The following is a 16,783-nucleotide window of genomic DNA, read 5'->3' as shown; positions in this document are numbered from 1 at the left end:
TCTCTCTCTCTCTCTCTCTCTCTCTCTCTCTCTCTCTCTCTCCTCTCTCTCTCTCTCTCTCTCTCTCTCTCTCTCTCTCTCTCTCTCTCTCTCTCTCTCTCTCTCTCTCTTTCTCTCTCTCTCTCTCTCTCTCTCTCTCTCTCTTCTCTCTCTCTCTCTCTCTCTCTCTCTCTCTCTCTCTCTCTCTCTCTCTCTCTCTCTCTCTCTCTCTCTCTCGCGACGCAAGTATGTCCGTATGTATGTATGTATGTATTTATGTATGTGTACATTGCTATCTTCTTCCCACATTAGAGAAAATTGAAGAAGATACCTATCACATAAAAAAACATATCCATTACCATCTCCTTCCCACCGAAGCCCATATATTTTCCTGCCACGGTATCCACTTGTTTTTCCCCGAGAAGTGTCGTTATCAGGTGTGCACTGTGGCTTGTGGTCGGCCCCCTGCAGTACCTGACAGACGACTGAGCAAGAAATATCTTTTCTTTCCCTGTTTTTCTTGCCTTTGTCTTTTTATTCTGTCTCTTCATTTTTGTTTGGTTGGTTTCTGTTTTTTCTTTTCTTTTTCTTTTTCGAGTTATTTTGTTTTCCTTTTCGAGTTTATTCTTATCTCTATTTTTCTGTTGTTGTTGTCATTTTGTTTATGCTTTATTTCTCTTCTTTTTTAGTGTCGTATCCCTTTAGCATTATTCCTTAGTCTCTTCTCAGTGTTCTATTCCATAAGTTTGCTGAGAATCTTAATCTTACAATTACTTCCTAGCAGAAATTTTACCTTTGCCCCTCCCCCAAAAAATAATGTGAATAGACAATAGATAAATTATGTGAATAGACAATAGATAAAACTAGATTCATAGAATTTGCACAAAATTAGTTCATTAAAAATCGCTGCACAGTCGAGCTTCCCTTCTAAGTGATGAACGGATAAAGATACGCAAGAGACGAATGTGTTCCTTTTTATCTTTTTCTTATCAGGTCGAGCGATTAGCATATGCTCCCACGTGTCTCCTTTGTCTACGGCAACATATGCTTCAGCTTGGGACGAGGAAATCAACCCTCATTTCAAACCTATCGTTATATAAATCTTGAGCTGGGTATTTAACCTCTGTTGACCTCGACTAACCACTTGGGCCGCAGATATTCCTTCGGAGTTCGCTTTTATTTTATTTTATCTTTTTAGATATATAGTTATATGTACTCGTGACAGCCAACCTCCCTAATGCAGCAGCCTTTAATCTTCTCCGGAGTAGTGTTGGCGTATGTCTTCTAAATCAATGAGGTTCATTCGAGTTCACACTTTTGAATATCTAATATTCACCCGAGTTCACTTTGAACACGTTCCGCGCCACTTGACACACTTTAATGTTATTCAGAGTTTAAGGCAACGCGTCCAAACGCATCCCAAATTCGTCAGGAAAAAAAGAAAAAAAAATACCAGACACGCCCCAAAACTGTCCAGCTTCGACCACCCAGAATGTTGACCCAACACCCGCAGGAGGCGAGGCACCCTGTTAATGCATATACAGAATATACATATCCATGTATCAATAACTAAAGCGACCTATAAATCCTGTACGAGTCGTAAATACATAGGAACTCTACAGGAAAACGACCTTTACACATCTAGCGGCTTATCACAGCGTAGGCCATGGATCATGCCGTTTATCACAGCGTGTCACAGAACAATGTGACGCCTCGACCACGAAACAAGGCCACCTCCTCGAGACAAATGGCGAGCAAATAACTCCACATTCTCTTTTCCATTTCCATAAACTGACGCAGCGATGAATGTGGATATTTATCTCGAGGAAATTATATAGTTTCCTCTTCTATTAGATGTGAACGCATGATAATGATATAAGAAAAAGGAAAACAAAAATACTCTATGATTCATCCTGTCCTTCTAAGTCACCTTCAGACGCATCTATAAGCCACAGGTAAGTCACGACAGGAGGATACCGAAGAGGTTTTCCATCCGTCATTACCTCGTCCTTTCCTCGAAGTTCCCATCAGATAGTGGATAGAGGGAGGGAAGGGCGAGGGAGGTGGGGATGGAGGGAAGGGTGAGGGAGGTGGGGAGGGAGGGAAGGGCGAGGGAGGTGGGGAGGGAGGGAAGGGTGAGGGAGGTGGGGAGGGAGGGAAGGGTAAGGGTACTGAACTTCAGTATAGTCCTGATATATCTCAACTTTTAGTATTGCAGATAGAGAGATATATAGGGCGATAAATGGATCAAGAGAGAGAGCGAGGCTGACACAGAAAGATGCAGGCAGATAGACAGACAGAAAAAAAACAGACAAAAAGACAGAGACAAGGAGAGAGAGAGAGAGATACACAAAGATAAAGAGACAGAGACAGAAACAAACACAGAGATAAAGAAATCACCCAAGAAACATAGTCCTCAGTTTCTTAAATACATGTCAAGATGGTCTGCAAAGACAAAAAGCACAAAAGAAAGATCGTGTGAAAAATTGCATGGTGCATGATAATGGCGCTGCGTTGAAATATAAGACTCTTTGTAATGGAACGACTGTGTTGAAGTCAAGGTCGTGACCCTATTTATTGCCCAGTAGAGATAAGATGTTGCAGAAATGCTAATTAAGACCTGTTTTCTTCCTCTGATAAATCTCCTTCTTCCATCTCACTTGAAATTATTTTTGTTATACTTGAATCATAACTTTTTATATAGAAAACGACTTAGAATATAAATATTGATTTTTTTATTTACTTATATGTCTTTTTATATAAATAACTGTTGTAAAATTAACCATATGGACAAGGCAGTTATGTTAATTCTAACTTTAAAATATTATTCGATCGTCGCTTAGATGTAAAACGGTTCTTTGATGATTTAATGACCTAAGTGATACAGAAAAAAAAATAAAGAGAGAAAGACGAACGTGTCAGACTCAAAACCGGTTCTTGTATATCATAAAAAATATTCTACAAGGTATTTTTTCGAGCCCTCACTGCTAAGCAACCAGAACGAGTCCTACAGCGCAAGTTCTGCAAGTCGAGACCAGTTCTTACCCCTCTAATAAACCAATCTAAGCACTCAACCAAGACCAGTTTTCTATCGGACTTTTTGCAAGTTGCAACTGGACGCTGGTTCTTGAAGTTCCCGTCTCCACTCCCCTCTCTGCGTCGCTCCCTCTTTCGCTCTCTCTCCCTCTCTCTCTTTCGCTCTTTCGCCCTCTCCTCCTCGCCCTCTTTCGCTCTCTCTGCCTCTCCCACTTTCACTCTCTCTCCCTCTCTCTCTTTCGCTCTTTCGCCTTTCCTTCTCTCCCTCTTTCGCTCTCTCCACCTCTATTTCCTTTGCCCTCTTCCACCACTCCCCCTCTCTCCCCTCTCCCCCTCACTCCTCACTCCCCGTCTCCCCCCACTCCCCGTCCTCCTCCTATGCCCAAACTAAGACCAGTTCTCCCTCCTCCCCCTTCCCTCTCCCCTCGCTTTACTCCTCCCACTCCCCGACTCCCTCCCTCTACCCTCCCTTCTCTCCCATTTCTTTCCCTTCCCTCCATTTCCCTCTTCCGCCCACTCTCCCTTACTCCCTCCTTCAACTCCCTCAATCCTCCAACTCCTAATACCTATCCTCCCCTTGTCCTCCCCCTCCCCTTTGCTTTACTCCTTCTACCACAGTCCCTCCTTCAGCCCTCCCGCCCCCCACCCTCTCCCCCAATGCCTCTAATCGTCCCTCAACCTCTTCCCTCCTCCCAACCCCCTTATAACAACCCCCTTCACCTTTGCCCCACCCCTCCCTGGGTCCCCCAACCCCACCCACTGGCCTCCCTCCCTCAGAATTCCAGGCCAGGACGCCCCCCTACCTACCCTATCCCCCTCCCCCCAAACCCTCCCTCAACCTCTTCCCTCCTCCCAACCCCCTTATAACTACTCCCTCCTTCTTGCTCGCTCTCTCTTTCTCTTTCTCTCTCTCTCTCTCTCTCTCTCTCTCTCTCTCTCTCTCTCTCTCTCTCTCTCTCTCTCACTCACTCACTCACTCACTCACTCACTCACTCACTCACTCACTCACTCACTCTCTCTCTCTCTCTCTCTCTCTCTCTCAAGGCCCCCCACCCCACCCACTGGCCTCCCTCCCTCAGAATTCCAGGCCAGGACGCCCCCGAGTTCAACGACCTTCCTCGGCGCGCCTCTTGGGGTACGACGACCCAAGATGGCGCAGGTGAGGGGGGGGGGAGACAGGGGGAGGTGGGAGATGGGGTGGGGGTGGGGAAGGTAGCCGGAGGGTTAGGGTAAAGGGGGTGGGAAGGGAGGGAAGGGTAAGGGAGATGGGAAGGGAGCGAAGGGTAAAGGACAAGAAGGGGAAAAGGATAGGGATGGGATTGAAGGAAATGGGAAGGATGGATGGGAAGAGAGATGAATAGGAATGAAGGAAGAGGGAGAGGGAAAGAAAGGAAAAAATGGAAGATGATGTTCAGAAAGGACGGATAGGAGATAGGAGAACGTAAATGGGAGGGAATGGAAGGAAATGATGGGAGGGCTAACACGAAGAGAAGAGGTATTGGAGGATGGGAAGGACGGGGAGGGATGGCGACGGTGTAGACATTGAACACTGAACATTCTTGACTGAAGGGGACGAGAACAAGGATGAATCAAGTAGGAAAATTAAATAATAGATAATAAATAACGTTATTATAATTTGAGAAACAGACACAAACATACAAACTAACAAATAAACAAACACAATTTTCAAGATCACCAAAAATTAAAAAGATAAAGGAAAAAAAGAAAATATTTACCAAGATGTTCTCAGACGGTATTCACTGAAGCGGAATTTGTGATAAGAAAGAGCACCGTAGCCCAAGACACTAAGCGTATGATTACAAGGCTTTTTCTGCATGTTTTGCCGGCACGTGTTTATGCAGACATATTATTTTCTCCTTTTTTCGTAGAGTATTCGTAATTATACGGTATTAAGGATATACATGTAGAGTTATGTTATTTAGGTAATTTTTTCAAGATTTATTCTGATTATCAGTGATGCCGAAATAAAGTATCCTGCTCATTTGGATTATAAGAGGTCAGGCAATCAAAATTACATTTAAAAATTTATTTAGTTTAGTTACCCACTAAAACTTTTAGTCCAAAGCCTCCGTTTTCTGTCACTCCCCTTTGATGCATCGGCACGAGGCGGAACAAATCAGACAAATAACAGGCGAGAAAGAGATCGGTTAAGAAAGAACAAAACAAAAAACAGAGAGAAAAAACTCACTACGTCATTTTGCCTGAAGCTCTGCGCTGAACTCTGTTACTAATGGCTCTGCGGAGTCCATGACAGGGTGGGTGTGGCGGCTGGGATGGGGCTGTTCAACTCGTGCCCGATTAACGACTCAGTAATGAACGTGGACGCCTAATTATTTGTGATATATAACCAGGTTTTGGTACCTCGTCCGTGTGTGTCTGTGTCAATATCATCATTTTTCTCGTCTTTCCTTTCATCAAAGACTGATAGAGATAAAAAGCAAACTTATTAACCTTCCCTCTCCTTCTCTCTTGCAGGAGGTTGTTGTAATGATGTTGTTGTTGCTGGTGGCGGCGACGGTGAGCGCGGCTTCGCTGGAGCCGGCGCTGCCCAAGGGCCACCGCATCGTGCCCGTGCCCGTCCACGTGTACGGGCCCGAAGTCCCTGGGCTCTTCGGTCCGGCCAGTCAGCGGCGGGACTACCTGGAGCGCATCCTCTACACCTACAGGTGAGCTGCTCTGGGAAGAGTCTTCTCTGCTGCCGTTTCGCGTCGCTGTCTGCAATCTGTGTGTACAGTGTGTGTATGGATATATACAAACTTACATACACATTTCTATCTATTTATCTGTCTATATATGTATGTCTATCTATCTTTATATTTATATACATATAAATAAACACACACACACACATATATATATATATGTGTGTGTGTGTGTGTGTGTGTATACACATTTTTATATATCTATGCATATAGATAGATAGATATATACACACGCATATGTGTATATATGTGTATGCATATATACATATATATATATATATATATATATATATATATATATATATATATATATATATGAACGCAGAGACACAAAAACATAGACAGATATATGCACGCGATACTCGTGAGGCAATAATAACGAGCCTTTCCTCCCGCCCCCAGATACACTCCGTCCGAGGTCAACATCCGCCATAAGGGTCAGAATCCCATCACGTACCAAGTGCCCGCCGCCCAAAGGTTCGAGCCCAAAGAGCAGGCCTTCAGCAGGGGCCACATCGAAGCCTTCCCGGGCCAAGAGGATGCTAATGTCGTGCCCTATTATCAAGTGAGGGTTCCTTGGGGGTGTTCTGACTTGTTTTGATTCTTGTTTTTTTTTTTTTTTTTTTGGGGGGGGGGTTAGGGGGGTGTATAGGTAAAGGGGAGGGGGAGAGAGAGGGAGAGGAGGAAGAGGAGGAGGAGGAGGGGAGAGAGGGAAGGGGAGAGGAAGAGGAGGAGGAAGAGGAAGAGGAGGAGGGGGTGAGGGAGAGGAGGAGGAGGAGGGAGAGGGAGAGAGAGAGAGTTTCAAATTTAAATTCAAACATTTTATTCCGCGCATTACAATGGGTATTTGATTTACGTATATGGTGTTTAAATTATGTAATAAGATGTTATGACAGATCTCAAGGGGGAAGAGAGAAAAGGACAGGGGAGAGCGAGAAAGAGAGAAGGAGAGAGAGAGAGAGAAGGAGAGAGAGAGAGAGAGAGAGAGAGAGAGAGAGAGAGAGAGAGAGAGAGAGAGAGAGAGGAAGAGAGAGAAAGAGAGAAACTCAAAGAGCAGGAATCTCCACAAATCTATTCCCCTTTACTAATATTCCCCCTCGATTTCCCTCCTGCAGAACCGCGTGGCCTTCGAGGAGGATCCCGAGTTCCTCCGAGACGCCGTGGAGCACGTGCCCATCGAGGCCCTGCCCTACATGGCCGAGTACGAGCCTGAGGAGGAAGCCGTCTTCTCTCGCGGCGACGTCGAGTCCTACCCACACTTCCCGACACCCTACTCCGGTGGCTTCGAGGACGAGGTGAGAGGGCGCCGCTGCCCGAACTAGGGGTGGGGTGGGGTGGTGGGGGGGTCGGTTGCTTTGAGATAGATGATACATGATGCAGTTCTAAATGCATATATACATATACAGATACAATCAAGCATACAGACACACACACACACAAACACATACATAAACAAATAGATTAAACAGATACATAAATAGACAAGCATCCAAAATAACACAAAACACAGACAAAAATACACCAAACAGTACTTTTACGACAACAACAAAAACACCAAACAGTAACTTTACAACAACAATAAACCACATAAAAAAAGATACCAAAGAGCCTTTTCCTCCGACAGGGCATGGACGCCTACGTGATCGAGACCCCGCAGGATATGTACGGCTGGGCAGGATACAGAGCAGCTGTCGAATCGCCTCCTCTGAAGATTCCGACGCACGACCCCGAGGAAGCCAAACCCGTGCAGCCGCAGGTAAGGGCGTGAGGGCGTGGTGGATAGATGGTTTGATGGGATGGTGGATAAATGGATAGATAGGTGGATGGATACAGGGTTTGATGGGATGGTGGATTAATGGATAGATAGATGGGTGGAGAGAGGTTTTGATGGGATGGTGGATTAATGGATAGATAGATGGGTGGAGAGAGGATTTGATGGGATGGTGGATTAATGGATGGATAGAGGATTTAATGGGATGGTGGATTAATGGATAGGCAGATGGATGGATAGATTTATAGGCAGATAGATGGATTAACAGACAGCCAAACATTTAGACAAAGGGATAAATGAATATATAAAATCAGATAGATGAAATGAATAAATAACAAAATACAATATCCATAGAGGCTTAACAATAATAAATCACAGAAACAAAAAGAGGTAAATATATACACAAATGAAATAAATAAAGACATAAAGAAACACTCGCTTCCTTCTCGCTGCGCAGCTCAACAGCCGCCCCTTCGGCCCTTGGTCTGAGACCCTCCTGAGCCAAGACGTTTCTGACGACGACGACGACGTGGTAGAAGTAGGAGGCCCTAACTCCTTCGTGGACACCTTCAGCTCCCTGGCCGGCGCCGATCTGTGGAAGTACTACAATGACATCAGGAGCCAGAAGTCGGGTAGGTGTTCGGGTGCTCGGGGTGGGTGGGGTGTGTGTGTGGGGGGGGGGGAGTGTAGAGTGTGGAAATATTGTGGAAAAAGGGGTTTTGGGTGGTTTGTTGTAATTGGTTGAGAGGTGTGTGTTTGTGTGTGTGCGGATGTGTAAGTGTGTGTCAGGAATTTTATGTGTGTTTGTGTGTGTTGGCGTCCATACCTTTTCAAAACAGGAGATAATAAAATAGGAAAATAAAGGAAAACAGAATAGAAAAAAAAAACTTTACCGAGGGCAATTCTCTGATTCCCGTAACCCTTTCACTCCACAGACTACAAGCTGGTGTGTTATTACGGCGGTTGGTCCGTGTACAGGCCCGAGCCTTTCGACTTTACGGTGACGGACATCGACCCCTTCTCCTGCACCCACGTCATCTACTCCTTCGCAGGACTCAAGGCTAACGAATACACGATCCAAGCCTTAGATGAGGAAACGGACATCGTGAAGGGTATGGATTGAAGATTTAAATTTTTTGTTCGTGAATTTATAAGTGTTGATCTTTTATAGACATTTTTTGATGGATTTGTACTTGTTTGCATCTATGTATTGGTAATTAATTCAATCCAGTTTCTATGTCTGTTGAAATTATCAGAAATTTTGGCGTAACATGTTAATAAATAACACCCAATTAAAACAAGTCAATAAATCCCCTCACTTTACCATACCAACAAATCCCAAAAAAAATCCACCCACATCCGCAATGACGCCCCCTAACCCCGCCCGCAACCACCTCCCAGGGGCGTACAAGGCAGCCGTCGGCCTCAAGAACCAGAACCCCGCCCTCAAGGTGATGATCGCCATCGGAGGCTGGAACGAAGGCGGCAAGAAGTACTCGGAGATGGCCTCCAGCAAGCAGAGGAGGGAGAAGTTCGTGGCCTCCGTCGTGAGTTTCCTGCAGGAGCACAAGTTTGACGGCCTCGATCTGGACTGGGAGTACCCTGGTGGGTGTTCGTGTGGTCTTCTTTCTGATTATTATTGTTGAAGTTTTAGTTTTTTATTATCATTTCATGTTTTTCTTTATCTGTTGTAGTAACGTTTTTTTATCGTCGTTGTTGCTGTATTGATTTTTTCTTTTGTTTTTTGTATTAGTTATCATTCATCTTTTTTATTTGTCGTAAACTCTATTTAATAATACGTATTTAGCCAAAGTCAGCATATATATCCTTCCTATTTTAAACGTGTTTAGACGGGAATATCTCTAAAGTGCTCAAGACTAAAGTTTCCTCCCCCCTCCCCTTCCCCCTCCCCCTCAGGCGCCAGCGACCGCGGCGGCCGCTGGTCCGACAAGGCCAACTTTGCCGACCTCGTGGAGGAGCTCGCGGCGGCTTTCCAACCTCACGGGTGGATCCTGTCTGCCGCCGTGTCTCCCGCGAAGTAAGTCCTTCTCTGTTCTCCCTCTTGACCAGCGTATCAGGGTCTGGAATGATAGTCATAATGATAAAGTTTATTTCGTAATGTTTTTGTTAGATTTTATTTCGTGTTGTTTTTGATACATTACTAAAACTGTCACTGTGCATCACTGGTGTAACATATGGAGTGGAATGCTCGCGTTAAGCTGATCAGCCCGAAAGAAAATCCTCCTTCATGTGTGGTCTTTCGTTCCTCCAGGTTCCGCGTGAACGAAGGCTACGACGTGCCCCGCCTGGCCCAGCACCTCGACTTTATCAACATCATGACCTACGACCTACGAGGACCCTGGGACGGCAAGGCTGACCACCATGCCCCCATCTCCGCCCGCCCCTCCGACAGCTGGGCTTACAAAGCCCTGAACACGAAGGACGGCATCGCATACTGGGCCGAGAAGGGCGCCCCGAAGGAGAAGCTCCTGATGGGCATCCCATTCTACGGCCGCACCTTCACCCTCGCCTCGTCCGACACTCAACCCGGGGCACGGGTGGGTACAGAGGGCGCTTGAGCGTGCTTTCCATTCTGGATTGCAGCCTTTCACGTTCAGGGTTTTGATACTTTACAGAAGCAGTATACTGAGTCAAATGATTTAGAATGCATAGTACTTTTACCAAAAGCCACGTACGCATTCATAACCTTTATGTGTCCTTACGCAGGCGAAATCCGGAGGTAACGAGGGACAGTACACTCAGGAGCGAGGCTTCCTTGCCTACTACGAAGTGTGCCAAGAGATGCGCAATGGCGGCTGGGACATGCAGGAGGACGCGGTCGGAGGCCCGTACATGAGCAAGGGAGACCAGTGGATCGGTTGGGACGACGTCGATTACGTCAACAAGAAGGCGAGTCCTGTTCAAGCGCACTGTGTAAAAATTATAAACATAAAAAGGAATAGAGATCCGTACAGAATCATCCTTTGGGTCATCTCCAGGCCTGTCGCCCTCGTGTTTTAGGCATCCTTTCCGTGCAATCAGAGGTCCGGGCTTTAACGCCGTTCAATTGCAGATGGAGTTGGTGAAGTCGGAGGGCCTGGGCGGCGCCATGGTCTGGGCCATCGATCTGGACGACTACCTAGGTGTGTGCGGAGATAAGTGGCCTCTCCTGACGGCCATGCGTCGTGGTCTCGGCCTCAGGGCCCTGCCGAGCATCCCGGGCGCCATCCCCATCAACCCTCCGGCAGAGACTCCGGCAACCACTGCCGCCGACACCACCAAAGTCACCACGGCTGCTACAACTGTTGAGGAAACGAGTATGATTGCCCTTTTTTCCCTTAAGTGTTGTTTGTTATGCCTCATAAACTTGTTGCTCTGTCGCACTTCCGGCCCGCTATCCCTTTTCTTTCGTCTTGTCACTTCTGATAACCAGGATAGGATCAAGGATGATTATAAGTGCCTAACATCTTTGTGTGAATTCAAGCGTTTTGTGCAGAATACCGTTGCAAGTGTCACTTCAGTTCACCTCGTTTCTTCCTTCTGCCATTGTCGACGATGTCCACTTTTGAAGTTCCTGCATCAGCTTTGGCTTTTTCTCCTCTTTTCAAACCCACGCACTTTGTATATATATTTTTCCTCTTAGAACTTCCCAGTACCGCTTGCATGCTTCATTCTTGTCAAAATAGGAGGCAATGTAATTTATTTCTTGCCTTTGTGTATACGAAACGTGTGGCTGTGCGTATGGATGAGCGTGTGCACGGATGAGCATGTACGTGTGCTCGGAAAGGTCTCTCCCCGGAGGCTTCAGCACCTCTTGGGGATTCCTCCGTGACTAATTTCGAACACACTCCAGCATGCCCTCCGCTCTCCCCTTCTCCCTCACCGTCTCCAACACTCCCACATCACGAAACACATACACGGTCTCCTCTCGGCTTCCCTTAGCCCCCCTAACAGAGCGTTAACCCCGCCAGTGCCAGAACAAACCGCGACTCAAACGCCCTTCGACACCGAGGACATGACAACGTTCCCTCCGACCACCCTCACGCCCACGGAATCGACGCCGGCGCCTAACTTCACCTGCCCAGGTAATCCGCTGTGCTGGTTCTCGTACTTCTCGAGGAATGTGCAGATACCTACGCCTGATATAGTCATTTCCACCGCTTATGACCATTTTCTTACACCTTAGCCCTTAGTAAAATGAACAGATTTGGTTCATTTACATTCCAAATCCTCTACTCTCTCCTTCGTCCTCCCCCACTTCCCGCGTAGGTCCCGGCTTCTTCAGATCGGCCGAGGACTGCGCCGTGTACTTCCTCTGCGACTCGTCCCTCATGGCCTACAAGTTCGTGTGTCCCGCCGGCCTCGTCTTCGACACCCTCCGCCGCCTCTGCAACTGGCCGCGTCACGTCAAGTGCGGGGCGGCGTCTTCGCCTCTCAGTGAGTTTCGGGGTTTCGTTTTGTCTGTTTCATCTTCCCTTTCGTGTTCTCCTTGATCATTTTAATTTTTCTTTTGATTTTGTGCACAGTATTTCCCCTGATTACTGCATGTTTAAGCACTATATCCTTACTATTGCACTGTATTTTCAACCGTCATCACTGCTTATGTGCTATCTTTGTACAATTTCCTTGAATGTTCTCGTAGCAATGTGTCTCTTAGGCAACTAGAACAAAGAACCCTCTCCCAGTCTCTCTGAAAAGGGTTGAAGATCCCCCTTCGCACCTCTTAAATCCTTCCCCTCACAAACTCTCTCCTCCGGGCTGGTCAACAGAAAGGAAAGCCATCAAGTGTGACAAAGATGGTCTATACAGTGACGAGTACGACTGTCGCATGTTTACCTGGTGTAGGAATGGCGTGGCGTCGAGGTATTCCTGCCAGAACGGACTCTACTTCCATCCCAGGACAGGTAATGCAACAAGGCCAAGAGCTTATGGGAAACACGAAGACCAAAACACCACAGGGAAAGACCTCGATAAGAAATAGGAACAGAGAGAACACAGGTCGTCACAGAAACTATGGGTTAACTCCAAGAAGAACAAACGTGCCTCCTTTTCACGATGTGGAAAATACACGGAACATGAACAAAACAAGAACAAGCGAATGTACACACGCAATAGACATTGTTCTGTTATACATGAAATTTACATCACTGTGTTGTTATACAGTGACCATAAACCAGATCTACTGTGCAGCCATCTTCATTGACCACATGGAAACATGCGAGCGTTTCATCCATACAGACATAATTAACCAATACTGAGAAAATACGACAATACGTGTGAGCAAGCTACTACTTACAGAAAATATACAGTATACAATCCATTACTGCAACAAAAAACAAAACCCAGCGATTTTGTGTTTGTGAAATAAAAATTTATAAGAAGAGAATTCAAGACCTAGTAAAATAGAGAATTATTGTGAAAGTGAATATGAATTCCTTCTTCTTTGTCTTCTCCATCTCTTCCTCCCCCGCTTTCTAGTGACTTCCATTTAATATCCCCTTTCTCTTTCCCTTCCAGGAGTGTGCACAGAACCCAACCAGAAGTTCTGTCTGCCTGGGCAATCCGTCATGATTGAAGGTTCTGACGAGAACGAGATCACGCTCAAGATGGCTCAGCGGGCAGGTGGGTCTCGCGAGGAAATGCTTTTGTGAAATCTACAAATTATAAAGAGGCTGGCATGCTTCAGTTTAAGACCCATTACTTGGAACCGTGATATTTAATTTTGATGTGTTATTTGTTATTCTACACCCTTTATTAGTTTTTATTCATTTCGTTATTCGTAATCATTATCCACCTCACATCTTGATCTTTTATACTTTTGGTTCATTTTGTGTAATCTATAGCATTCGTTACCAACACGGTCTTAATTCCACCAACAAATCCTCCCTTTTATGTCACTTATGAAGTTCATCACCCACCTCACGCCCACCTCTCGCTCTTTCCAGGCTCAGAAAACAAAGTGGTATGTTACTTCACCAGCTGGGCGTACTACAGACCCGCCCCCCACAATTTCGCTCCCGAATACGTGGACCCAAATCTCTGCACCCACATCATATACGCATACGCTATGTTGGACGGCTCCGAACTCATCATGAGGTCGCTCGACCCCTATCTCGACTTCGATTACAGTGAGTATGGTGATTTTCCGTGTGAAAAAAAATGTGATTTGTGAGTGTTATTTTGGTCAGTGATATACTGGGTTATTGTAGGGATTCTCTCTATGGGGAAAAACATGTGATCTGTGAATGTTATTTGGGTCAGTGATATCATGGGTTATTCTGGTTTCTTTTCTGCATGAATAGGGATACTTTTTATTTGCATATGAACAGTATCAAAAGTAACGGTGATATAACGTTCATCCATGATAGAGAAAGAAAAGACATACACATCCACCAATATTTACTGTAAACAAACCAACACCATTAATATATCTATATCTAACACCATCATCGTTATCCTTATTACTCCTACCCTTATCCTACCACATCAATCTCCCGCTTCATCAACGTTATCCTCGCTACTACTACTATCCCCACTCTCTCCGTCAGAATTCTACCAGCGCATCCTGGCCCTGAAGAGAGAGGCACCCAACGTGAGGGTGATGCTGGCACTGGGCGGCTGGGTGGACTCCACGGGCGACAAGTACTCTCGCCTCGTCAACAACCCGAAGGCCAGAGCGAAGTGAGTTTTTTTTTTTTTTGGGGGGGGGGCGGTTTCGGTTTGGTTGGAGATATCTGTTGCTTGGGACACGTTGGGAAAATTATCTGTGAATGCACGAGTGAATTGGTGGGTTGCTAAAATCAGTGTTTAGACTAGATGAAATTTTAAGAAAATGAAAAACGGTTTGTTTTTTTTTCTTTGTCTAAGGTTTCATTGCTAACAAACAAAACAAAACGAAATGATTGTAGATAAAAAAAAATATTGAAAATACAATAAACTCGATGAAAATAAAAACGAAAATAAAACACACAAAAAAATTAAACAGTAAATGAAACGAAATGTAAATCTCGACGTTCCTCTCTTCCCCAGCTTCGTCGAACACACAACGCAGGTTCTGACAGCGTACCGCTTCGACGGCCTGGACTTCGGCTGGATGTACCCGCGGTGCTGGCAGATGGACTGCTCCAAAGGCCCCGCCTCAGATGTCTCGGGCTTTGCGAGTCTTATAAAGGTAATTTGTGCGTTAGTTCGCATCACGGTTATTGGTTGTAGTTTTTTCTCTTTCTGCGATTTTTTTCTCTCGCTGTATCGTTTTTTCAGTTGTATTCTACAGCTGTCCAAGTTCATATCTCGCTAATATTAAAAATTCCATTACGTTACATTCCCTTATACTTCTACTGTGTACGAATAAGTCTTGCGGGATGGCACGTGCGAGCAAATCCTCTACTAAAATAAAACCGCTCCCCACCCGGCCGCGCCCTCATCCTCCCTTCGCCCACTCCTTCAGGAACTGAAAACGGCCTTCGCGCGAGCCTCCCCGCCCCTCCTGCTCTCCGCCGCCGTCTCGCCCGCCCGCAACACCATCGACAGGGCCTACGACGTCCCGACGCTCTCTCGCTACCTGGACTTCATCAACGTCATGACGTACGACTTCCACGGCGCCTGGGAGAGGGAGACCGGCCACGTCTCGCCCCTCACGTTCAGGGACGGCGATCGGTGAGTTGGGGCTCGACGTCCCTTGGCGTTATTTCGTCTGTCCTTGTTGCTGTTGTGATAACTAGCATTGCGTTGTTGCAATTGTCATGATTCTTATACAACCGCCATCACCATCTTTGTCACCAACACTCCTAACGGAACGCATCTCTCCCTGAAGGTACGCTTCTCAAAACACGGACTACTCCATGAAGCACTGGGTGGAGCGCGGCGCCGACCCGAGTAAGCTGGTGATGGGCATCCCCTTCTACGGCCAGACCTTCACCCTGGCCAACCCGCTGCAGAACGGCCTCCGCGCGCCGGTGTCCAAGAACGGGGACGCCGGCCCGGTCACCCGCCAGAGGGGCATGATGGCCTACTTCGAGATTTGTAAGATAGGTAAGTACAGAAGCGGCGTTATTTGCTCCGCTCTTTGCCAGGTAGAATTTGTTTGTGTTAAACATACAATGCACCGGTTGCTGTTCCCCGTGAGGGAGAGGGTCGTAACGATTCCCTGCCTTCCTTGCAGTTCGCACCCCCGGCTGGAGCAAGGTCGTGGACGCCAAGGGCGCGATCGGGCCATTCGCACACAAGGGCGACCAGTGGTACAGCTACGAGGACCCCGACTCCGTCACCAGAAAAGCTAACTACATCCTCAGCAGCGGCTACGGCGGCGCCATGGTGTGGGATCTCAGTTTCGACGACCTCCTGAACGACTGCTGCCGCGAATCCATGCCGCTCCTGCGTTCCATCAACAGGGTCCTGCGATCCGTGCCCTATCCTCCACCCAGACCCGGAGGAGGCGACTGCTCGAGGCCGCCCGTGGACACCACCCCGCCGACGCCCGCGCGCACGACTACCTATGCCTCAGGTGAGTGCCAGCCGAAGGGAGACGCTCTGGCGTGACCCTTGTCTCTCACACACACGGCAACACAAGGCCGCCCACCAAGACAAAACCACGCAACGCCCACCGACGCCACGCACCCATGATCACGTTTGAAGGAGTCCCTTAACATTGACAGTCATAGTAGACTCCAGGACCAATCACTCGGGAAACAAAAATGTCCAAACCACATCAGAAACGTCGCATGAATCACATGCAGTGCAAACGCTGGAGACGAAACGCTTTACAGACAATTTCCAAACTCGCATCGACACGGTACTTGCGAAATAGCACAAAACATTCAAAGCACATCACACGCAAATTCACGAAATGCAATACAGGGGCAGGATACTCAAACGCATGAAGGTTTAATACCAAAAAACAAGTCAAAATGAACCAATTATGGATGACGAAAACATTCACAATTCTTTTAATGTTGATTAAACTTATGAACAGTTTACATTTATGAAACATGTGTCTTCCAAAATGCCTCTTTATGAGAAGTAAATATAAACAGTCATTATTGAAAGATTTCTTGAAATATGCGTGAACCATAAGACCTTCAGTCTTAAATGCAAGTTCTGAAAGTAAAAAGAATATCAATTCATGAATTATCCTTTATTCCTGCTGCCGTTCCTGGACCTTCGCACGACAGACAGTAAGTTTATGTCACCGAATGCACTACTAACGCTTTAAAAAGTTGTGTCCAACTAATGCTTTATGTGATCGTCAAAGTGCACCAACGCCCGATCCTAATCC

The 16,783-nt window shown here is 46.5% G+C and overlaps 1 protein-coding gene across 4 annotated transcripts in view; it reads left to right on the top strand.

Moving 5' to 3' along the window:
- The window catches only part of Cht10 (Chitinase 10), an 85,074-nt gene that overhangs the window by 44,641 nt on the left and 23,650 nt on the right, over positions 1-16,783 (top strand). For 3 of the 4 annotated variants that reach the window (XM_070133090.1, XM_070133089.1, XM_027362294.2), the window contains exons 2-22: positions 5,512-5,702; positions 6,141-6,303; positions 6,854-7,033; positions 7,363-7,494; positions 7,967-8,141; positions 8,445-8,621; positions 8,911-9,114; positions 9,427-9,547; positions 9,782-10,067; positions 10,237-10,419; positions 10,583-10,826; positions 11,481-11,594; positions 11,779-11,946; positions 12,279-12,413; positions 13,027-13,131; positions 13,455-13,637; positions 14,058-14,190; positions 14,539-14,680; positions 14,957-15,165; positions 15,323-15,540; positions 15,671-16,012. In XM_070133090.1, the coding sequence (XP_069989191.1) occupies positions 5,524-5,702; positions 6,141-6,303; positions 6,854-7,033; positions 7,363-7,494; positions 7,967-8,141; positions 8,445-8,621; positions 8,911-9,114; positions 9,427-9,547; positions 9,782-10,067; positions 10,237-10,419; positions 10,583-10,826; positions 11,481-11,594; positions 11,779-11,946; positions 12,279-12,413; positions 13,027-13,131; positions 13,455-13,637; positions 14,058-14,190; positions 14,539-14,680; positions 14,957-15,165; positions 15,323-15,540; positions 15,671-16,012 (3,793 nt within the window). In that variant the 5' untranslated portion in view covers positions 5,512-5,523. The remainder of the gene's footprint in view (positions 1-5,511; positions 5,703-6,140; positions 6,304-6,853; positions 7,034-7,362; positions 7,495-7,966; positions 8,142-8,444; positions 8,622-8,910; positions 9,115-9,426; positions 9,548-9,781; positions 10,068-10,236; positions 10,420-10,582; positions 10,827-11,480; positions 11,595-11,778; positions 11,947-12,278; positions 12,414-13,026; positions 13,132-13,454; positions 13,638-14,057; positions 14,191-14,538; positions 14,681-14,956; positions 15,166-15,322; positions 15,541-15,670; positions 16,013-16,783) is intronic. The other variant, XM_070133088.1, reaches the window with a different exon arrangement.

The sequence above is a fragment of the Penaeus vannamei genome, chromosome 18 (assembly GCF_042767895.1).
Source record: "Penaeus vannamei isolate JL-2024 chromosome 18, ASM4276789v1, whole genome shotgun sequence".
In the NCBI taxonomy this organism is placed as follows: domain Eukaryota; kingdom Metazoa; phylum Arthropoda; class Malacostraca; order Decapoda; family Penaeidae; genus Penaeus; species Penaeus vannamei.
The sequence above is the reverse complement of the archived record's forward strand: the minus strand, read 5'-3'. Positions and strand labels throughout refer to the sequence as shown.